This window comes from Calonectris borealis, chromosome W (assembly GCF_964195595.1).
Source record: "Calonectris borealis chromosome W, bCalBor7.hap1.2, whole genome shotgun sequence".
Lineage (NCBI taxonomy): Eukaryota > Metazoa > Chordata > Aves > Procellariiformes > Procellariidae > Calonectris > Calonectris borealis.
The window spans coordinates 5,003,892-5,027,480 of NC_134351.1; the positions used below are offsets into that span (position 1 = coordinate 5,003,892).

A 23,589-nucleotide genomic window follows, 5' to 3' on the forward strand; every position below is an offset into this window, starting at 1 on the left:
ACTTCCAGTTGCGTTTCATAAATTGTGCCTGCAGTGAGAAACACATCTTGTATAATTTTCTAGCTAAACATGAAAATTGTTTTCACAGCTTGGAGGACCCCGGCTTAGAGAAGAAAATTAATCATTGTTCAAAAGTAACGTGCACAAATAGATTTTGGTACAGGAGCCATTTTTTCTGCTGTGGCTCAGGGAGACAGAATTTGCATAGACTTTCCATCATTGAGCTTAAACTTCACATGAATCTTCCAGCGTGTTTGTGTACATCATTCTTGTTTCATATGGCAGTTCCATCTCCTGAAAGCCTGCTCCAGCCCCCCGAGTGCTGAAACCCACAGCAACTCAGGACTTCAAGAGCCTGTTTAATTTTATTTTTACCCCATGCCCTGTGTTGCAGTAAACCTACCTGCTGATGGGCGTGCTTGTGTATTTGGAGGGAGATGAGTGAAAAAAATATAAAGAGAGAAATCCTAACTAATTAAAAAATCTTTACAGTTGTACGTCCTGTTGTAGCAGCTGATAGACTGAAGCCCTCCCATTAGCTTTCACCCAAGCAATGGATTCTGACACCTTGAGAAGTCTCCGTACTAGATTTGAGTTTATTATCAAGCCATTTTCTTAATGCGCTCCAAGTGCCTGGTTATTATGAGTATTAGTGGCACTTTCTATCTAGCCATCTCTAGGTCAAACTTTGAAGGAGAAGCAAGTACATAAATCCTTCTCTTCCAGAGAGTGCACGTGGGAACAGCCATGGGCTGGGCCAGAGGGGGAGGAAAAAACCAGTAAAACCCCTCAGTGTCAGAGAGACAGAAAAAGCTGGATGAAGACAGAAATAGAAAGGGGTGCTGGAAAAAAGACAGTGAGTAGGGTGAGGAAGGGGCAGAGAATAGGAGAAAGTAGGAGCAGACACTTGGAAACAGAGGGAAGCAAGGAAAAGCAATAATTTGAAAAGGGTTACAAATGGGAAAGAAGAGAAAAGGTTGCAAATGAAACGCAGAGAGTTAGAAAAAGAAATAACATACAGCTTTCAAGCTGGGTGATGTTCTTCTGCACTCTTTCACCCCTGTTCTCAGTAATCTCGCCAGTCTGCTGCCTCAGCTCTTGCTCATTTTTCCCTTTTAGTTTGTGATCCCCCAGCTCGTGGCTGGAGGAGCCATCTGCTCCTGGCCTTCTGCCTTCCTTCATGCAGTGCTCTCTGCTTGGAAGATGTCTTCTTGTTGATCCATGTCCCAGTGATGACATTGATGTGCCAGTCTGCCATGGTTGCCATGGAATCAGTCCATATTTTCCTCATAGAAAATTGCAGTGTTCAGGGACATTGCAGAAAATTGCTAGTTATCTACTTGGGAAAAGTGAGGAACAGTTCGTTCTCAGATTTGGCATTTGGCTGCTTCTGGAAGAAGGCAAGAAGTTCTGAATATGAGTTACCATGTGAAAATAGCATAGCATGGGGATTAAGTTTCCAGAAACCCTCTGTATAACCCGGGCAGCAGACTGCAGGATTTAGTAGGATCGTAAGATTTGCAGCGTGATGCTACTTTTACTTTGGTATTATTGTCCTGCTGCAAGTATACTATACTGAAAGCATAAACAGTGGAACATGAAGTAATTTTAAAGGGACCCATTTATACCTGTCTTGTAAGCCTACAGATATAGTATTTACTACTGGTGTACTTTAATAGACACACTGACATGAAAATAAATAATACAAATTATTGGGCATAGGTATTTTATACTGTGTTCTTAAAACAAATTTTAATATTTCTTCTTCTAATGAATGAAAGTATCTCTATTCCTAGATTGCTGTTGCTGCAGAGAGACACAGGTATGATCAGAAGAGTCCCATATCGGTCTGCATTTCTAAACCACTTCTGGTTCAGAGCCTTTCTCCATCGCAAGCACAGAGTTAAGTGTGATGGAGTGTAAAGTGTTGCAAGTCCAGTCCCTCGCTGACTAGGGACTTGATCCTGAAGACCCTCAGGTCTCTCTAATATTCTCTGCACCTTCCAGAATAAACAAGAAATACCATTTTTTGGCATCTTTTCCTTCTACCTACCACTGAAATTCTCTCCCATTTTCCCCTGCTGTTGCATTTGGTTTCAATGTCATTGTGAGCTGCCCAGTGCAAATTGTGCATCTTAATCTTGGTGATGTGAAGTACTTAGCAGTCCCTCAAGGACAATGGGAATGAGTTACAAAGATTTTCAAACAGCCCAAGGAACTAGCTGCCTTTGCAATTCTGTCATTCTAACTTAGTTCAAACATCTCAGCCCAAAAACTTGTCATGATGTTGGCATGCACGTCCAGGCTACGCTGCTGGTGTGGCCATGGCTTTGGATCCTTCACTGTATTGGCATGGTCGATCTAAAGATTTGCTTGGAATTGAAAGACAAATCCCAGTGCTCTGCTCTAAAAGACCAGCCATAAGGAAGACTCAGCACTGGATGTGTTTGTCCCAGACTTTATAACATTGTTCTTGGAGCCCTTGGAAATCTGCTTGTGAGCAGGTTCTTCAAGGCAGTTGGATGTGCAGGATGCTTTCTTCTGGCCAGTCACTGATACCAAAGGAGTTGAAGATTGCTGTGAAAATCTGGTACCTAGCCATGTCTTGGAATGATGCTTTAGGAGGTGGCTGTAATGAACCCAAAAGAGCAGCAGTCTTTAATAAGTTCATTGGGGTTTTCCCTCCGGCTGCTCTGTCCCTGCTTCACCATTGCCCTGAACTTTCCCCGCCGCCTCATCTGCACCATCCTGCAACAGGTCTCGAGAGGCTGCGTGCAGACTCTCAGAGGAGCTTTGGGTTTGGAGAAGGGCAGCCAAACTGGCAGAGAGGGAATGGGAAGGCAAGTATGATTCCATCCACCTCACACCCCAGGAATCTGAGAATTAATGCATCTATTGTAGACTTGAATTTCCCTAGTGGTTAACTCTAATTTTCTGCAGCTGCACAGACATCAGTATAGTAATAATACTCCTAATAGCAGTGATGGCTGAGACAGATAAAAAAGATCACTTGTTTGAGGGGAAAAAAAGATACGACAGATATATCATCCTAGATGAACCTGTTATTAAAAATTATTTTCTGAGCAACCCTAAATATCCTAATAATTTAAAAACAAAAACAGAGAGAGCTAAGGACCTCATTTTCCTAGTAATGACACAAACAACACTCACTCTGAAAATAATGAACTGTAGGTAGCTCTTTTATTCAACTTTTTATGTACGTATAGCTCATTGGAATGGCTGGCTGACTGAGGTTCGTACATCAGCTGGGATACATAATCATGCTTATAAGTCTGCCCTGGGATGAATTGCCTACAGTCTTTAAGAAGGACACATGCAGTTTCTAGAAAAGTTTGCACCATCAGCATCCCTTTGCTGCTGATATACATATAGGAACATTGCTTGTTGTTCTTCATGGCCAGACTCAGCTCCAGGTGGGCTTTGGCTTTCCTAGCCTCATCCCTGCATACCTGGGTATTTCTCCAGGTCCCCTGTCCCTGCTGCCACCTCTAGTATTCTTCCTTTTTCAATTTAAGTTTTATCAGGAGCCCCTTGCTCATCCAGGGAGGCTTCCTGCCAGTCTTGTGTGACTTCCTGCTCTTCAGGGTGCACCATTCTTGAGCTTGGAGGAGGTGATCCTTGAAAATCAACCAGCTACAGATGTAAGCTCCATCTGTTGGCTCCTACACAAACACAGAGCTTTTGCAGTTTAAGGATGGGAAGAAGAGAAACAGCCTGATACATATAGTTGACTTAGACGTGGATTGGTGAGGGAAGGAGAGCTTGAATAATGCATGTGGGTGTTTGCCTAGCTGCGTCTTTCAACTTGGCTATGAAGCTTTGGACAGTCACGTCTGAGTGTTGCAACAGCAGTGGAAAGGCTGGGAAAGATGGAGAAATGGGTCTGCAGAAATCAGCAAACGAGCAGGTAGAAGTCAATGGAGCAGGGGTAGAGTAGCAAGAGAGTGGACATGTTTTCACGTAGGTCAGTGCAGTCTACCTATTTCATGTTCCCCTTGCTTACTTTTAGGACTGGCAGTGTCCTGCCTTCCCTCATGCTCAGCAGGAGATGACCTGAGCTTTCTTGCCTACATCAGCTACCATGTACACTGATGTCTTGCCTGTTGGGCAGCAACGGCACGAACAATTTCACAGCTCGCTCCATTCCACTGTGGAAGTGGTTTGTGTGATGCTTTATATAGTCAACACTCTGAGTCCTTCATCACTGTTTAAAACACCCAATCCGGGTCTCTCCTCCAGAGAAATCCCCTTTAACCAGCAGGTGTTTTCTCACTGATTCTCACAGGTGGGCCACGATGGTGCTACCCCTGAGAGCTGCTGGCTGGTGGAAGAGCTTACCATCGTCGTGCCCACCAAAGGCGTCATGTATAACTTTGTCTGTAAGTGCTGGCTGGCCAGAGACAAAGGTGATGGACTCACCTCACGAATCCTCAATATCCTGGATGCAGACTGTGTTAACATTGGCCTCAAGGTAGGCTCTGGGCTCATCCTGTATCTTTAGCTGTTGCATGGACCTGTGCTGATATAGGTTGTGTGTCAGCAGTTCTTGTACTTTGACTTCTGCCTGTGGTTTGAGCCTTTTATTTGCAGGGGTTTTCTTTGTTATTTCTTTAGCAAAATCTTTAGGAATGGTTTAGCATCATTACCACATAGAGCCCTGTTCAGTAATGCTGGCTAGATGCAGTCATGGCACGGGCAGAAGGACAGGGTAGGGCAGAGCAGGTAGGACACAGTTCAGCAGCATGTCCTCATGTTGTCACCGCACCTGGAGCCCCCACTGCATCACCTGGTACCATAGACTGGGGGCAGCTGCAAGGTGAACACCTTGGTGCAATCTAACTCCATCGTGTTTTGTTTGAGCAGATACTTCCAACTCATCAATTTAGAGTAGTGGAGGGATTTTAATCTCTGCATAGTGTGGCTACATATCAGCTTTTCTAACACAGGATAGGGAAACGGAATTCAGTTAGAAACTAATAAGAATTGGAAGTTGTTGAAACATGGAGACATTTGTAAGCTTGATCTTTGAAATGAATAACTGATTAAAGTTTAATAAGCAAGGAAAAAACTATATAGACTCTTCATCCATATATATGAAATTTGAAGTAATGTGTGCTATGCCATATTTCAACCAACTACAAATTGGAAAGCTGAGCTATGCTGATTTTTGTTGTAAGATTTATAACAGAAATAACAGTCTGGATGAATGGGACAATAATACTGTTTTAATACCTGTATGGCAATTTAAAATCTCTATAGATGTGTTTCTATTTACAGTGAGGTTACACTTTCATAGTACATTAATTTTTCTTTATGCTGCTCTTGATTCCCAAGCTAAAGATATTCTCCTGAAATCTTTCTTGTTCCCCAGACACACGAAAGCGTGATAACATTTTTAGCATCTCTGAAGGATTCAACAACTCAATGCAGGTTTCAGTGGTAGAATTCACCTAAGAGGGAAAAAATCCTTCCTGAATGCCAAGGTTAAAATGACTGACTGAATGTCAAGGTTAAAACCTAATCTCTTTAAAACTTCCCATCAGTTGTTTAACCTCCTGGATAAGGTTTCCAAACTCCTATCGGTGAGCTGATGGTTTGCCCGTAGATTGAAGTGGATGTTAATGAAGACTTATGTTCAGTCTTCCTTTAAAAACCCAATTCTGAATATTTATTTTCATAAGCATGCCAAAAATAGACACATCTAACTAAATTTTTTTCTATGATGTTGGGCCAGAAACTTGCTGAAAGGTTTGAAGGAAATCAGAGGAGATGCTTGAGACATGAAATCAGAAGTATGCATTTGACTTTCTGATCAGTCTCCTAGTTGAGGGAATTTGGGACTGTTCCCTCATAAATAGCTGTAGTTAGAAACTGAGTTTAATTTTTTTTTTAAAGTTCAAAGTCGACTAATACGTTTAATGTCTTTGGGAAAGTTAACGTTTTTTTGTTTTGCTTTTGCTTGACTCTTGCACAATCATACGTGCCCATTTCAATTTAATTTTCTTCTTGGCTTGATATTCCCTCTTTGTGCTTCAAATGGAGTATTTGCCTTCCCATACATAGCGAAACTAGTCTATGTCCACTACAGTCATTAAAAACCTTAATGCATTGGTAAAAGAGTTTTTCTTCTCCTACGTATAGCAAATATGACGTTTTGCTATGATTTAAAATGTGTGTGGATGAATATGTGATGGACAGGTTACTCAAGACTGAACGAACATGAAAATTTTTTTATGATGTTATTCCTTTGCACTGTTTATTTATGCGGCAATCACAATTCAGGCCAATAAAACTTGCCTAGCAGTGCTCTATTTGAAATATGTTTTGTTGGGGCTGTTTCTTGAAATACTTCCACCTCTTAAATCCAGAGGTCTTGTTATCATAGGTACGATCTTGAAAGCATCTACGTGGCCTAAAAGTCTTAATGCCACTGACAGCCACTGGGACTTGCATGCTTTTGAAATATTTTATTCTGAATCTTATTATTCACATGTCAGGAGAAAAGAACAAAGTTAGGCTAATAAGGTGAAAATGATGCAAAACATGTTTTCAAACTTGGCATACCTTTAAAGTACGAGATCTGGGAACACTGCGTTCGATGCAGCAGTGTGCGTCGCATTGGCAGATAGGGTAGCTGCATTTTTCTGCTGTAGAGAACGTTTGGATGTATAGACTTCAAAACTATCGGTGATGTTGGACTAAATGTTGCCCAGATGGACACCAAACACTTGGGGGAAATGTTTTGCAGTCAAGGGAAAGAAACAATTGTGTGTTTGGGAGCTGTTTTCTAAAAATGGCAAAAGTTTGGTGCTGTACAGGGGTCTGGAGTGCTGGGAGGTGGTCAGGAGGAGATGCCAGTGGCAGAGGGCTGGAGACCCACACACCGACGTGAGGGTTGTGACTCCCATGGGGAAACAGTTTACCAGGTCTTCATCATTCCCCAAGCATGTGTCCGTCATAATGAATCTGTCTCTCTCTGAGTCGATCTAGGCTGAGAAAATCTGCAGAAAAAGTCATAGATGAAGCAAAGGGTAAGGTCCAGTAGCAAGTTTCAATCTTTAACTTTGCCTCTGGGAACCACAGTGCGGAGAGAAACCAAGAAGCCATGTTGTAATGATTTCTGGCAAAGGAGCAGATCTGCAGAGCCTGTCTAGCCTTTTGCCCAGGCTTTTGCGTGGGTTAAGGGCAGCTGTTTGAATGAGACCTTCTGATTGTTTCAAATCCTCACCAGATCCTCTACGAAGTCACGGTTGTGACTGGAGACATCGAAAGCGGCGGTACCGACGCCAGTATCTTCATGACTGTCTTTGGATCCAACGGGAACACTGAGGAGATGCAGCTGGAAAAGAATGGAGACAGGTACAGTAACTTTGTCATTTTTATGGTTAGAAGTGGAGTGATAACAGATTCTGGTGTCAAGTTAAGAAGCACTTGGGGCTTTGATCATGCTCCCATTGAAACACAGATAAACTCCCATTGACTTTGCAGATTCGGAACTGGGCCCCTTGTAAATGTTATTGTGTATTTAGCAGAGCAGAGGAAAGGAGAGCACGGTGTAGCCAGGGAAACCATCCTTTGTCATTTGTAGAAGTTTTGTTTAACCTGTTCCTCAGTGGCTTTAGAGATAAGCATTAAGAACAAAAATATGAATTGTGAAGTCTTGCACCAACTCCAAGAAGAACTGGGGACATTGCATGAAAACCACAGGTGCAATTTCTGCAAAATGCATCGTTTGTGGAAAAATAAGTGATTTAACGTAAATATGATTTAATGGAAATGCATTAGTAACTGCAAAGAAAGACAAACCAAGATGCACATTCCTGCTTTGGGAAGTTCCTGTGATGGGAAGGTGCTGACTCTCCTCCCGTTTACTTTGCTGGCCAGATGTCAGCCAGCTTGGTCCAGAAGCGGTGTGAGGGCTGCCAGGGCCTGAGCTGGTAAGCTGAGGGCCCTGCTGAGAAGTGGGCTTCTTAGCTTGGGCTCGGTGCCACGCTAATGTAACCAGGCGGTTTTGGCACTGGAGCTGGCTTCTCTGCAGCTGGCACAAAAGGGACATGCGATGACATCTGTCTGCCCAGATGTGGCCTTATGGTGCAGAGAGATGGAAACGGGCCGTGAGCTGCGCCGAGTGCTGCGCTGCGTGCTTGGATTTTACTAAAAAGCTGGAATCTTGTGTTTTCTTCAGCAGAGACAGCTAACAAACACTGTAATCCTAGTCTGACGCCAGCATTTCTGTAAGCCAAAAAAACCCCACATGCCACTGATCCATTTCCTCAAGCTTTTCTGTTCCTTTCTAGCACCTCCCTCAGTACTGAAAGCTTTGGCAAGAATGAACATGGCACTAACCGGCTTTTAGAGATGGGCTTCACCAGCCTTAAATTTAATTAATTGACTACTACTGATCTGTAGAAAGCATCTGCAGAGTGTCAGGAGGGCTGGAGCATTTGGTCGCGCGGTTCGAGCTCAGCTTATGAGGTGATGCTGGACTCTTCCCCCAGCCTCCTGGCGATGCGATTCCTCCGCCGCAGCTTTGCGTATCACATGTGGGCTGGATAATTGAAGATAAGGCTCCCTGCATAGAAGTTTTTGCTCAGGGGATGTTTTACTTGCAGCTGTCATAGCAGAGTGGGTGTCTGGGCAAGCATGTTCAGCTAAGCTTGAAACCTTCCTGTGTTTAGTTAGTAACAAGCACGAGCCTTGTTTGCTCTGAAAAAAAATGTAGCAGAGGTGCTGCTGAATAAACTCTCCATGAGAAACACCGCTGAGTCACGCAGAAAGACGTAGCTCTTGGCCCTGCTCCCCATCACAGAGAGACATCCAACGTGCGGGGCAATGCACCTGGGTTACCACCGTGTCTGACTATCGGTGACATCCTCCTTCCAAGACCCCAGGCAATCCCAAATTGATCTGTCTTCCACTATTTTAAGCCCAACATTCGATTCTAGTAGGTGGGAAAATGGACCACGACTGTTTCTATTTAAAAGTAAAGCAAAATTCACATCAGGGTACATCAGCCAAAAATCTCTAAAAGGAACCAAGACATCTCCAACCCCTCAAGAGAGGGATTGCAGTTCGCTCAGGCTGGCCAGGCAAATGACATCCCTAAATGATGTGGCCTATAAAAAACCATCACATTGGTCTATATGGGCGGGATAGGTAACCTCTGCTATACGGATATGAAAATGCAATAAAGGAGGGCCACACAGTTTGTATGTTATTAGTTGCTTGGGTGGTCTTCTGTTGGTAGAAGGTCTGCAAAAGGTGATGAAAACTCCTTGGGGCTGTATAAAGAAGAAGGACGTGTAGAACTCGACTATTAATACGTTAATATCCCCAGGATGCTGTGCTGTTCTTTGGGGATGTACTGGCACATCTCTGCTAGCTGGAGGCGCTCTGTATCGCACCTCCAACTGTACAGAGCTCTCGTCATCTCATTAGCACCTTCTGCAGAGGACGTGTGTGTCCCCAAATACAAATACCGTCTATTTCCACACCACTCCCACCAGTTTCCATCCAGCTGTTAACAACACAGGCTCCCCCGGCTCTTCTTTCGCGTGGAAATCTCACCAGCCTTTGCGCCAGCAGCGAGGGATGGGTGAGAGCCACTGCAACCAAAAGGCACTTCATCTTTATTGGGGCCATCCACTGCCAATTCACTCACAGCAGCTTAGTGCATTACGAAGAACCGTCTGTCTAACCTACAGCAGATTTAAGGCAATTTTAGATACATTACTGTTATTGCCAAGACCTCTGGGCAATAGAAATATTTATAAGTGCAGGCATGGGTAGGAAAGCTTAATGAAATCCCTTAGATAAATGCTTCAGCGTCCTGGAAAAGGAATAGCGGCAGTCAGCTTGTCTGGGTACTTCTTCTTTTCTCATTTTTTTTCAGGCTTGTGTTCATGTTCATATAAATTAGGGATAGAAAAGAGCTCCTGGGTCACCCAGTTTGTCACTTTAGCAGTGGTTTCCCTCTAGTACAATGACTTCTTGGAAGTAGCAGGTGAGTATCAGCCTTACAATCTGTAAACAGGGCATTTACTGAAGATAAATAATGGTTTATTTTGCTAATAGATTGTTTAGCTTAGAGTTGCTCAGCCTGGAAAGGAGCAGAGTGAGAGACTTCTATGAAGCTTTGTAGGTAATAGTGATTGTAGTGAAAACTGATCATAGAATCATGGGATAATTCAGGCTGGAAGCGTCACACCTTTTTCTTAAATAGAAGTGGAAATCAATCCAGTCCAGGCACAAAAGCACATTCTCTTTTTCACAGTGAGACAGGCTGTCTTAGTATTCGGTACCACAGAAAGACAAATAACACGAGAGGGGAGTTTTTCAAAGAGCAGACATAACCCTTAATAACTGGAAATGGACTGGGACCAAAACGCCCTGTCCAAATGCCTCTGGGAGTGCAGGGAAAGCAATGCCTGGATGAAAACTGAGAGGCTGGAGCCAATCGCTATTGCTAACATCTGCAGCTAGGCAGGCTCAGATAATGGTGTGAGGATAATCACATTCCTGCTGCAGGGTGTAATCTGAGCAGAGGTTGGTAAAGAAATGGGTTTTTTCTCTGTATCCTGGCACTGCACAGCTGTAGGAGGCTGAGTACATTGCCAGGAACGAGATATCATCATTATGGATTGTCTATGTTATGGTAATGCCCACAGAGCTCTCTCCAAAGCTCTCAGCAGACTCAGGTAACTCACTCACAAGAAGTTTGCATGAAGGAGGAACCTCAACAGCAGAGTGGTCATGGTGGTGCTTGGTAGACCCCCTGGATTTGGCTGCTCTTCTACTCAGCAAGGGTTGAATTTCCATCTCCAAGCCCACAGCAGGTCTGCCAGAGTATTTTGGGGGCAAATCTAGAAGATACTCTTGCTGTAACAGAGTAATATTTAGCCTGAGGCAGAGCTTTCACTGGAGCAAGGCTTTCTTCCTAACATCGTTGATGCTAAGAGGGAGGTAAGGTAGCTGCAGCCCTAGCCAGTGTAATATCTTCTTCAAGAAGCATATGTTAGCTGTTTTTCCCTTTTTCCTGCTTTCTGCTGATTGCTATGCATGAGCAGTTCCTACACATCCTTGTGCCTATATACAGCAGCCAAGCATAGGGTAAGTTCTTTCATGCAATGTTACACAAACCCACCCTGGTTCTTACCAAAGACGGAGCTAGTTTGCAAATCCATATACCCCAAAATTCAGGAGGGGAGTGCGGGACGGTCGGTTTGGACTCCTCTCTGACACAATTTGCCTGCGCTTACTAAACTTAGGTGTTGGACTCCGACTTGCAAACAGGTCGCCATATTTAGCGGAGCTGCAACAACTGTCTATCACCGCGGCAAATGCAAAGTTATGTGCTGAGAAAGAAGATTAAGCAAAATTGCTTTGCCTTCTAGCTGGGATGGGCTAAGGGCAGGCACGTGGGCAGATGCCAGGAGGAAGGCGATGTGCAGGAACCTGACTGTGAGTCTCTATTGTTCTGGTTACAGATAGAGTGATAATGTATGCTACAGGCTGCCTGGAACGACTCCAGGTGCCTCGTATGGGCTTGATTTTCCAGGGGAGGAGGAATCCCTGTCAAATCTGCACTGAGGTGTCTTGCCAAAAACACAGTAGCTAATGATTGCAGGACAGAAAAGCTCAAGTCCAATAAAGTGCACTCATAAACTTGTAATTTGAGGCTGTTGGCAAGGTGCGAGTTGTAGCATGGACAGAGGATCGAGAGGCAACGATGCTGTAAAGCAACGGGAAACCTCTTTGGTCTTTCAATCCCCCCAGGTTTGAGCGAGGCCAAGAGGACATTTTCATTATGGAGATCGCCGATATCGCACCCCTCAGGAAGATGAGGATCCGGACGGACGGGAAGGGGACTCGCCCGCACTGGTTCCTGGAAAGGGTAATGCACTTCACATCGCGCGTCTCTTTGCAACCTCCTCGTGCTGAAGCCTCTCAGCCCTTGAGAAAGAGGAGAAAGGCAGCGGGTGACTCGCTTTTATTCATTTCCTACATTTTTCCATTTGGTTTCTCATGGTTTTTTTTCCTACTGGAATTGAGTCAAAAAAAGAAGAGAGCAAGGGCAAAAGCTGTGCTGTAAAGCTTTATCGCAGTCTCTGCTGTTAGATCTTGCTCTCCCTCCCTGCAAAAGAGCCTTGGCTTGCCACCAGGGCACCTGCAATCTTTTCTGGTGGCCACACTGTACCCTCAGCTCCTGCAGACCCCTGCCATGCTCTGACCCCGTGGGAGAGTGGCTCCCCCTCTGCCAGGCAGGAACAGCTAGCGTGGGCCTGGGCTGGGTGGGACATTTCCAAATAATCCATCCTTTCAGGTGAAGCATCACATCTCTCCCCTTCCCTTCTCCTTCCAGCACACAGGCAGATTTCTTTCTTTTCTTCTTCGTACAAGTGAGGTGTCGTTTTCTTCTTGCATTTTGAATACAGCATGAAAACGGTTCCCACCGCTTCTGTTGATTATATTTTTCCCTGGTGTCCTATCTTGTAAAAAAGCACAGTGCTTGCCTTTATCTTTTCTACCAAACCACCAGCCCCATGCAAACATCACTTATATTTGGGTGATAGAATGTAGTTTGCTTATTATGGGTCCCTATAATTATATTTCTAGGATAACAACGGAGTGATGTGCTGATTCCACACCATCAGATGTCATTAAGGGAAGAACACGTCTCTGCCATGTTTATTTAGCATTCTTTTTCTGGAGCAGATATCCTGCTGGATTTCTGTATCTTGACTTTTTTATGAGAATAGGTTAAGACCCAATAGTTTAACCCATATTCAGAAAGAATAGTGCAGGATTGGTTTTTTTGGGTCTTTTATCCTTTTCGACTAGTCTGAAGCTGTCCTTCATTTTCCCATAAATAATGTGTTTCTGAACACTGGTCCTAGGTGGCCACCAGTTTCCAGTGGGGTGATGAACTGCTCTTCACCTCCATTAGCATGGTCTAAAAAGCGTTTCTGTGGTGCAGTACCTTTTTGCACTTGAGCATTGTCACTTCTAAGTTTTTTCTCAGCAACTTTTGTGCAGCTTTCCAAAGCGTTAGATCTCCAGCATATATCTTCTGAATATACGCCACAGACACACAATTTTTCTCTCTGTGCCTAAGGAATAACTCGATCTGTTATCTGATTTGATTCAGTTATCTCGGTCAAACTCCCTTTGCCAGTTCCCCGATACCTTCCCGAGTTTTATAAATCATATTCATATAAAATGAAATCAAATAAAGCTTATTCATCCAGGAGACATTCCAGGTCTTGCAGGCGTGAATTAGCAATAGCTCAAAGGCAAGGGACAGCGGCATCTTTAGTGGTACCTTCACATGTTCCTGTTGCCAGCTCTGTCCAGTTGTCCAGCCTGCTGGACTATCCCACCCAAAGCAAGGCTTTCCCAGAGAAGTAGACAAGAAGGACTCTCATCCGATGGGATTATACCTCTTATAGCTCTACAGAAGCAATAGGCAGACCATGCACGCAACTCTCTGAGACCAGGCTTTCAGAAGCTTTTGAAAATGGTACCCGTAGTTTGTATTTTTCTTAGAGAAACAGAGCATGGAGGATCTTCTAGCTCCAGTGATGCATAGAGAACTTTATGAGTTTTCTTTCCCACCTTCCCTGCAAAGGTAAATGTAGCATTTGCATTCCCAGGCAGAGAGTGAGGACAGGAGCGCTCTGGAAGAGGGGAGGAAGGATTTGTGTTCTCTGATTTGTATTCCAGCCTTGAAAACTTACGTAGCCTGGTGTGACATGAAAACTGATCTGAGCCCATTTCCATTTCTGTCAAAAGTGCATATTAAAACTGCATAATGAAATACTTGTGGGGGTAGTGCTAAACTCTCAGACAGATGGTTCACAGTTAGTGCTAACTAGCACAGTGAAATGAGAAGCTAGATTAAGCCATCAACCCCGTAAATAACCATTTGTTGCTCCATTTATCTACAAGATATTCTCAGTTTTCTTGTTCTGTTAAAAAAACAATAAATGATCTTTTTAATTCTCTTTGGTCTTTTTGTAGAATGTTGCTGGTCATAATTTATCCTGCTTTTAGTTTACCAGAAATAGAAGTGCATAAATACCAATTAAAATGCATGAATTATCAATGATGTTGTACACAGCCAAAAGATTCAATTTACAAGCAGGGAAGTAATCTTTTTTTTTCTTTCTGTCTAGATAAAATACATTGAAATTTCATTCAGAATCTCAGCAAAGTAATGAACTTGGTGCCAAATATTCAGACTGCACCAAAAGTGGCAATAAGATTTAAACACTGACACTTAATCCTCTAGAGGGAACAAAATATGATTAGTGATGTGTTGGGCCAGAATGAATATTATTGATTATTGCTGTGCACAGAAAGGCATAGCAAAAACTCTCTAAAGCTGAGCAACACTTTCTGATCTCACCACTGCTTGGAGAGACAGAGTTTGGATATTTTCCTCTGACCTAATGCTGAACTTCATGTTCTTCCACATCAAGCTACCACGACACTGCTCTGTGTTTCTGAAAAATCAGAGAATAGAATCACAGAATTATAGAATCACAGAATCATAGAATGGTTTGGGTTGGAAGGGACCTCTGAAGGTCATCTAGTCCAACGCCCCTGCCGTGGGCAGGGACATCTTCAACTAGATCAGGTTGCTCAGAGCCCCGTCCAACCTGATCTTGAATGTTCCCAGGGATGGGGCATCTACCACCTCTCTGGGCAACCTGTGCCAGGGTTTCACCACCCTCATTGTAAAAAAATTGTGACTTCTAATTGGGAAACTTATCTAAATGCATGCTTTGGAAACCTCCTCCTGGGCTAGTCAGTTCCTCAGTCCACATGATGATTTCACCTGCGGCCCAGGGTCTTAGATATGAAGTTGAAAAGCTAGAAGTAAGAAGGGATGAGAGCTCTCTGAGCAAAATAACAGGAATTGTAAGACTGTTGAATTCTGCAGTTGCTTCCCTCAGAATTTTAATGTTACTTTATGCTGTCAAAGCCAGGCAGATAAGAAGCTGTCTTAATGAAGCACTAATTGCATTGCATTCAAACGTTCCAAATAATCCTGAATATGGGATTTGGTCTTTATTCAGTTCTTTTTCCTTTATATAAAGAAGATTAAGAGAATTTGAGACAAATCATTATAGCTGAAGCTGCCTGTTGTTCTTTGCAACATTACAATCAGAGGACCCTGTTTTTAAGCGAAGACTAATGACATGCAACAGAACCATAAAAAAAATGGGGTTGAGTCTTTGAAGATGAAATCCAGGACCTATGTATTTTGGTGTTAGTGGGGTGTGGGCCCCTGCGGAGCGTGTTTTACACTGCAACTGGGAGAAGGCTGGGTTGAGGTAAATCAAATGATTGGATGTGTCAAACCTTTCTGTTACAGCATACAGCGCACAATTAATTTCAAGTTGCTGGTTTAAGGTTCCTGTCAACTACAATATTTGCTCGGCTCCAAAGCAAATTATCAACATTTTCATACGTACTGCTCCTGCATCCTTTTAATTTCTTTAGGTGTTCTACAGCCCAGTTAAAACCTATGCATAATTAGTGATAACGTTTGAGCTTAAAAGCACGCAGCAATTTCTAGGTATCCTAAAAAATAGTTTAGATGCAATGCAAAGCAGCAGCCTCATTGCCAAGCGGTAGCTAATTTTTCTGAGAGGAACAGACAGGAAATAAAAATAGCCTCAGCTCAGCTCCCTGAGATGACTTTCTTGACCCTCCTGATCCAAATCAAAATCCTGCATCATCCTGCATCACCCACAAACATCCCCTTGTAGGATGGGATTCCTTTCGTGCTATTTTAGTCATTGAAAAAGCTACGTTCAGCTTCCACCTCTTCTACCAAACTATTCAGGCATCCTCTGTAGTCAGCAGAGAGATAGATGTGGGAGAGGGAGAGATGCCTTGAACGGCCGTTTACCTGCCCCCAGCTTGGGTGGGACGCGTCGCTTCCCTGGTGATACCCAGCTCTGACCACAGACCGCAGGGAGGGCCAACACGGTGTGCTTGGGCTGGATGCCCGGTGTTTAGGCTAGGTAAGGGAGGCAACGTACCCACGTTGTGATGACTGAGCAATCAGCCTGCTGCAGGTTTCCTTGCTGTGATCTCCCGGGAGCAAACGAAGCTCGTAAAATGAATCTCTTGCTCCTGTCTGCTCCTCCCTGGAGCATCATCCCAGAACGAGATAGCAGCGGCTGCTCGCTCTGTCCGTGCTAACTGCTTACATGAAGCTGCATATGGATGAAATCACCCACCCTGGGTGAGGGGCTGGGGATGGAAAGAGAAGGCATTTTGCTCCGGCGGTTTTAGACCGTTTTTCCCAGACAGCATCTGGAGCCTTGGGCACGGGCTGGTTATTTGTGAGAGGTCTGATCTCTCTGTCTGTGAGTGCACTCCAGCTGGCAACTCTAATCTGCTTCTACCCCCCGCTGCCTTCCTGACATTTCCCTGCAAGCTTTGCTCAGGACATTTTGCTGCTGACAGTGTCGCCGTCATTCCCGAGCAGGGCAGAGGTAGAGCTGGCTAAAGGTTTTCCAGCAAAGAGTTTATGCACCAAGGGGAGGGGGGGGGAAACGGCATTTTCAGTCAACCTGAGATTATTCAGGATTTAGATTTGCAAATTTTAGCCAAAGAAAAGTTTCTAGGTTGGACTCCTAAGAGGATGTAGACATCGTTCACGCGTCCTTGAGAGAGGAGCCTTCCTTCTGGTCTGTGCCCCAGCAGAGAGGGCACCAGCTGGGGCGGTGGAGACCTGATTTCTGCTTGGCTCAAAGCAAGGATTTGATTCAACATCTCTTGACTCACAGAGCAGCTTTCTGACCACAAAGTAATAGTGTCACCAGCTGTGAATAAGCAGCTTTTTAGAAAAGTGGGACAGCTTCAACAGCCCAAAATGTCCTGTACCTCTGGGATGAAGATGATGTGTTACAGACCCCTGTTTAGCATCAGGGAGAGAGAAAACCCCAGATGAGTGTCCTACCAAGGAGCAGTAGAATGCACAAATAGCACGGCTGCTGCTTCAGCTTCGGTGTAGCTACTGCCCTCTTTAAAATCCTTTTTTATAACCTGGAGCAATGTTGTTCTTTTGAACTGCTAAAGGTTCCGGCAAAGCTTGGTGGGGGTCAACAGAAGTGCATGGACTGGGACACATGCAGTTTGAGGACAGAATTTGAGCACATTTTATCTCAAGATAAGTTTTATAAGTTTCTTAGGCTGATATATGAGAGTGCAGCGGAAGGTCACTAAGATAGTCAAGGGGCTGAAGCATACGGCATACGAGGAAAGGCTAAGGTAAATGGAGTTTTTAAGCCTTGAGAAGAAAAGGCTGAAGGGGAATATAATTGCAGTCTTCTGCTGCTTAAAGGGACCATCGATCCAGTCTCTTCTCAGAGGTAACAGTGAAAGGGCATGAGGCAATGGAAACAAGTTGCCATAAGGAAAATCCTGATCGGATATAAGGAAAAAAAATCTTCCCAATGAGAGTGATGCAGCCCTAGGATGGAGGCCCACAGTGCTCGGGGAATCTCCACCCTTGAAGACTTTCAAAACTCAGTTGGATATGGCCTTGCAGTTAGCCCTGCTTGGAGCAGGAGGTGGGAGACACCTCCAGGTGTCTTTTTTAACTTAACATTTTCCACGACTCCATGATTTTTTTCTTCCTACTATCATGTCACACTTCTCCAATGCATCTGGGCTCATGTTTCCATGGCCTTTGCAGAGATGTGCCTTGCAAGACACCGTTTCTTGATGCACTGCTTCAGTCAGGTATGGTCTCTGTTTCTGTTAGATGGTAACAAAAATGGTAATCTGCAGCCCTGTCTCCTCCTTTCCCTCCAACTCCCCAAATTTAGTGAGAATTTACTGCTAGGTTTTTGCTGTAGGCAAGTGTAATATCTTTCTCCCAATAGACTGATGCTCCACTGAGCCCACATTCAACAGGACACATGAAGGTGGGTATTTTATTAGGTGTTTGTTGGAGTAACTCACTGGTTTGTTCTAAATAAGTTCCTATTCTGTTCTTATCACCACAACATCTGAGCTCCTTCCCGTGACACATTAGACCGTGTGACTAATATCTGTTGCATACTGTTTGTTCTGTCACCTTTTCTCAGAGGGAGAAGAGTGTGAAGCATTAAGTTTTGCTGGCCTAATTTTATCTTGTGCATTGCTTTAACTTGTTTGGGGTTGGTTTGCATATCTCTGCAATGATTGCTGTGTGTTTGCACAGAGAAGGCAGGCAAAAGAAAGATACTATGTACTTCAAGTAGAAGTAGTGAGGTTTTCTCTCTGTTCTTCTTCTTTAGACTTAATTCCATACTGGCTTCCAGGAAAGGTCTGACTCTCTTTGAGATGAGCTTTGTAACTTATGTCAGAGGAGCAAATTTCTTCCTATGCTTTAACCCATGCGTGAAAAGTTCCAACATTATGAAGACCATGTCTCAGGACAAGTCACCACAGCAAATATTGTCCATAGCAGAGAGCTCCGTTTAGCCCAGAAGAGCTCAGTACAGATTTTGAAGCTACGACCAAGCTCTACCAATGTCCTACCACACTGTGCACTTTATAGGTTTGATCTTTGCCCTCGTTCAAATGGTAGTTGAAGTTTAATTGAAGTTTTTTCCCTTATTTTGGCTCTTCACAGATCATCCTGAAGAACCTGACTAATCAAGAAGTGGCCACATTTACCTATGGTGAATGGCTGTCGAAGCTGAAAAATGCCAAGGGAAGTCTTGTGTGTGAGATGCCAGCTGTGATAAATGACGAGCAGATGATGGAGGACACGACGTACACTCTTCAGGTTAAAACCAGTGATGTTGGAGGCAAGTCCATGGTGGATACTTTATGACTTTTCTAGTATGAAGTTTGATTTTTAGCAATGGAAAACATATCCTGCTTAATTTGAAATTGTGTTTAAAAAAGCATAATTTAGCCCTACTATGCTGGAACACCTCCATTTTGCCTGGCTGTTCATCATGACTGTTATGCTGTGAGATTCATCCTCATCTGAGCGCTGGGCATAGAATATTTAGACACAAAGCCTAGATTTGACTGCTTGCTGCTTCCTCTGAAGACACCTTAACAGAAGCTATTGCCAGACCATGTTACAATGGTCAGGAGCCCCCTTTTTCTTTTAGTTAGGTCAGGTCCATCCATGTAGGACGGAAAAAAAGGCTACGGTCAAAGCTGGTGGGCTCCAGGTTTTCAGTCAACACTATTTGCTTTGGCCAAAGAGAGGAGCAATAATTCACCCTCCTTTTCAAAGTGTTTTGAGACCATTTATCTCAGGCCATGAAAAAATATCCCTAAATGCACACCAGATAGAAGAGGTGGAACAAAGTATAAAGAAAGCTGCAGTGCTTCAAGAGCCAAGAAATGGGATTTCTATGTCATTTCCTGGGATCACTGCCTCTTTTCATGAGAACTTCTGTCAGGCTGCTGAATGAAAGCTGCAACCACATACAAGCTGCCTTGTGCCAAAATGGGGCAAGTTAGACGTTATCTTGCAGACACCTTGTTTGAAAGGTTGACCCTCAAAGGGGATTCTGCCACACCACTGCACGTAATCACCTCCTGAGCTCTACCTCTCCTTCTTTTTTCTTTTTTTCTTTTTTTTTTTTTTCCTGGATTTTCCAGTGGTAAATTATTCAGCTTGTGAAGTTTGATCTGAGAATATCAAAATTCCCCTGGCAGAGTGTCTTCGTGCCATCTCACCATTTTCTATCTGCTCTGCCTGCTGCTTGTCTGAAAAACATGTAGAGAAATAAGAAAAACAAAAGACAGAGAGGAAGATTTGTTTATGTATCTGGCAATCCATCTAGTATAACGGTAGATCTTTCTGTGACCTTTTTGTGAAATCCAGCCCTAACTCACAAAGGCGATGGAAATAGAAACGAGAGGAGAATAGAAGATGACAGCAACAGCAGACAGATCTGCCCTTCCCGTTGAATGAAGGATGAAGGGTATTAATGATGGAACATTTTATTTCATTATGAACAGCGACAACCAGTAGGAAAGAGCAGATTACAGAGAGGTTTCAGAGAGTCTGTTTATGATTAGATCACACAGCGCACTGACATAATGCTGAACTTTATCCAGCTTATCTAAAGAGGGTACAAGTCATGAACCATCTCCCCTCTTTGATCATTATGTATTCCACAATTACTCCTGGTTGGACCAATTCAGGAAGAAAGACATTTTATTCTAGATGTTATATCATCTCCTGCCACACTGACATTGTCTAGGGACAGAAATGCTCCACAATGAATAGAATCAGATGTGTTTATTTCTAGGTATAAAGTTTTTCTCTGCTATAGCTTTCAACTTTCCAGTGCATCAGAGGCACTGAGAAAAAAAAGAAAATGAAAAAAAAAGAAAATTCATCTCACCTATTTCTCACTCTCCAAAAAATTATACTTCTGGTCTTAGTTCCTTTTGGTCTAGTCTGGTCAATTCATCTGGGAGAGGCATCTTAATCAGTGGTCTGGATCATCCTCCCGAGGGTCTCTGTCACTCTCTCTTCATCAGATTCAGACAGAGCCAGCAAAATTAAGTTAGGCTAGATGGCTAAAGTTAGGGAAAATGAATCCCTCAAAACATGTCCTGCAGCGAACTAGAAAGCATCAGCCATTTCCTCCCCACCATACACACACATTTAACAGCAGTCCTCTTTTACTTTTTCCTCAAAGAAACCTTTGAGTTACAGTTTGGCTTTCCAGAAGTCATTAACTTGGATGATGATGTAACATACAGAGATTGCATCAGGGAAAGACTCCTCTTTTGCCAAGGTCAAATCTCCTCTCTTTCAAAGGTCAAATCCATAGACCACCAGAAGTACCTCAGATGGCAGCTCTCGGAGTACACGCAGATAAGGGGAGAAGAGGTTGTTACAGCAGACACGTCTCAAGTCAGATGGGAAATCTTTGGTTAAAGCCAAGATCTTGTGTTACTTTTGATCTTATAAGAGAAGTAACACACCATCTCATTTTCTTCAAGGTATGACCTACAGACACGGCTGCAATAGAGCCAGACCCCCTGATGGCTCTTTCTGTGGCACAAAAATGTCCTTGCCTGTTAATTTTGATTTACACAGACTTTCCGTATTCTGTATGCAGGCATCATATACATGGTAATGCAATAAAGATAGAGAAAGAATAAATGCTGCTTTCTCATTTTCCAAACATTAACGAAGCAGGAGGTTTTTATTTCTGCTGTTATAAGATTAATTAATATGTTGTCAGCTCAGCTACAGCCTACAAATTACATAATTTAAGACAGTTGGTGTCAGTTCCTAGTGCCTTATCCAAGTCTCTGTTAAGTCAAAAGAAGGACATTCTTTGGCCTCAGAACTCTGTGACTCAAGCCCATAGTTTGTTTAAAAATGATGCAGCTGCTCAATAAGAATCATAAAATCATAGACACTTTGGTTGGAAAGAGCCTCTGGAGGTTATTTCATCCATCTTCCTGCTCAAAGGACTATTGCCAGCACTAGGTCAGATCAGCCAAGGCTCTGCCCAGCCGAGTGTTTGACACCTCCAGGGATGGTGATGCCACCACCTCCCCAGGTACCTGATCCAGACCTGTACCATTTTCCTAAGAAATATTTTTTTCCTGGTGCCGAACCTGAACCTCCCCAGCAATTTGCGGCTGTGGCTCCTTGAGGTATATGGTCTGACGTCTCCACAGCACATGACCCTGTCATCGTTATCACTTTCCCTCCATGTGATCACGGGGGCCCTTGTTCACCTACCCCAGGTCATCTCCCTTGGCCTTTCCTCACAGTCGTGTGCCCCAGGTCCTGTCCCTCTTGGCAACCATCTCCTGAGCCTCCTCAGTGTCTCGACATGACCCAAGGATTCAAACTGGCAGCATGGCATAAGTGCTAAGCAAAGGAGATAAGATCTTGCCTTCAGCTGCTGGCCACGCTCCTCCTCATGTAGCCCAGTATGCAGTTTGCATTGAACACTGAGAACTTGCTGTTAGCTCGGATTCAACCTGAATATGAACGTTACTGCTACAACCTCGGGGTCTTCTTCAACTCCCCAGCACATACATGTGCAGGGTTTATTCCACCCCAGACGGAGAACTTTGCAAAGGAGAAATGCAAAGTTCTCCTTGCTGAACTTCATGGGATTTCTGCTTGTTTCTCAAGGTCCATCTGGGTTGGAATTCTGCCATTCAGCGTGTCAGTCACTCCCCCAAATTTACTGTTATCTGGAAATCTGCTGAGGATGCACTCTGTCATTGTTTAGGGTGTTGATGACGAAGTTCAGTGCTGCAGACCCCCAGTATCGACACGTGAGCTATTGCACTCATTACCGGTTAAGACTTGTGCAACCACAGTAACCTTCATCTCTTCATTTATCAAATTTGTTACAGTTCCTGAATGTGCCTGACAGTTTCCTGGAATTAACAACAACGACAAAAAAAATCAAGGAGAGACCCAAATAGGTGAAATGTACATTGATTCAGTTATTTCTATTCTTTTCTTTCCCATCTCCTGCTAATTGCTTGTGAGGGAAATGTCACGGCATGAGGCTTCTTCCTGCGGGGAAGGTTTTGCTAAGAAACTGTTGGTTCTGTGCTTTTTGAGACCTTGCATTAATTGGGAGCCTGCTCCTTGTAAGGAAATGGACTTTAGTTTGCTTTGTTCCTCACCTCAGCAAGCTTTAGGGTCATAAAAGGTACTGCCAGATAAACTGCCCGAATCCCTGATGCTTTCTCTTCCTTCTTAAGTCCTTCCCAGGGAACTGCTGAAAATTAGCCCCAATTTAACATAGGCAATTTTTCACGTGGACACCAAATGTTGTTTTGCCTTTTTTCTGCATGACTCTTTTTCTCCTCTTTTTTTCCTTCTTTTAATATTTTTTTCAGTCCTTCCATAAGAAGAGTTGTGATTTCTTCCTAATTTCTGTATTCAAGTAATTATCCCAAAGAAGTGGTAGCTTTCTCAAAAAGTTTTCAGTCCCCCCGACTTTGTCTCTGCATTGTGTTGTGAATGGAGCTGTGGGAAATACTGTCCGTGTGGTCCAAAGTGGATTTATGATCCTCTTGTGTAAGAAATGGGTTGGCAGGCGGTTAAAGTTTTCAAAGCTGGGCTATCTAACCGAGGGCAGCAGATGCTGAGTTTCTTTGTAAGACAGATTTGGGTTTGATGATCTCATTTTCATTTTCCAAAATTCAAGGGCTTTGGTTCTGACACAGCAATGAATGTCTGCCCAAGCGGAATCAAATTTCTTTCTATGAATCTCTTTTTTTATTACGGCATCAAAAATAAAAAGCAATAATTTTGGTAAAATTGTAAATAGTGCCAGGTAAAATTGTTGTAAGACCTTCAGCTAAAATGTTCGTAAGGTCACTGCAGGTGGTGGTTTGGCCTTGGACTCTCCAAAAGTCAGGAAAATTTCTGCAGCAAAATATGGGCCATCATGGGCATATGAAGTTCAATATCAGGTAATAAAAATAATCTTAGAAATTATTCTTTTCCTAACATATGCATAAGAAAAGGTGGGAGTTGGTGGGGCAAACTGTTGTATAAGAAACTGGGGCTTTTTCCATTAATGCAGCGTGGAC

General features: G+C 43.5%; 1 protein-coding gene across 1 annotated transcript in view; it reads left to right on the top strand.

The window, feature by feature from the left end:
* The window catches only part of LOC142074786 (lipoxygenase homology domain-containing protein 1-like), a 77,513-nt gene that overhangs the window by 35,398 nt on the left and 18,526 nt on the right, over window positions 1–23,589 (top strand). The window contains exons 17-20 of the mRNA XM_075135662.1: window positions 4,307–4,492; window positions 7,253–7,380; window positions 11,797–11,914; window positions 18,662–18,839. Of these exons, the coding sequence (XP_074991763.1) occupies window positions 4,307–4,492; window positions 7,253–7,380; window positions 11,797–11,914; window positions 18,662–18,839 (610 nt within the window). The remainder of the gene's footprint in view (window positions 1–4,306; window positions 4,493–7,252; window positions 7,381–11,796; window positions 11,915–18,661; window positions 18,840–23,589) is intronic.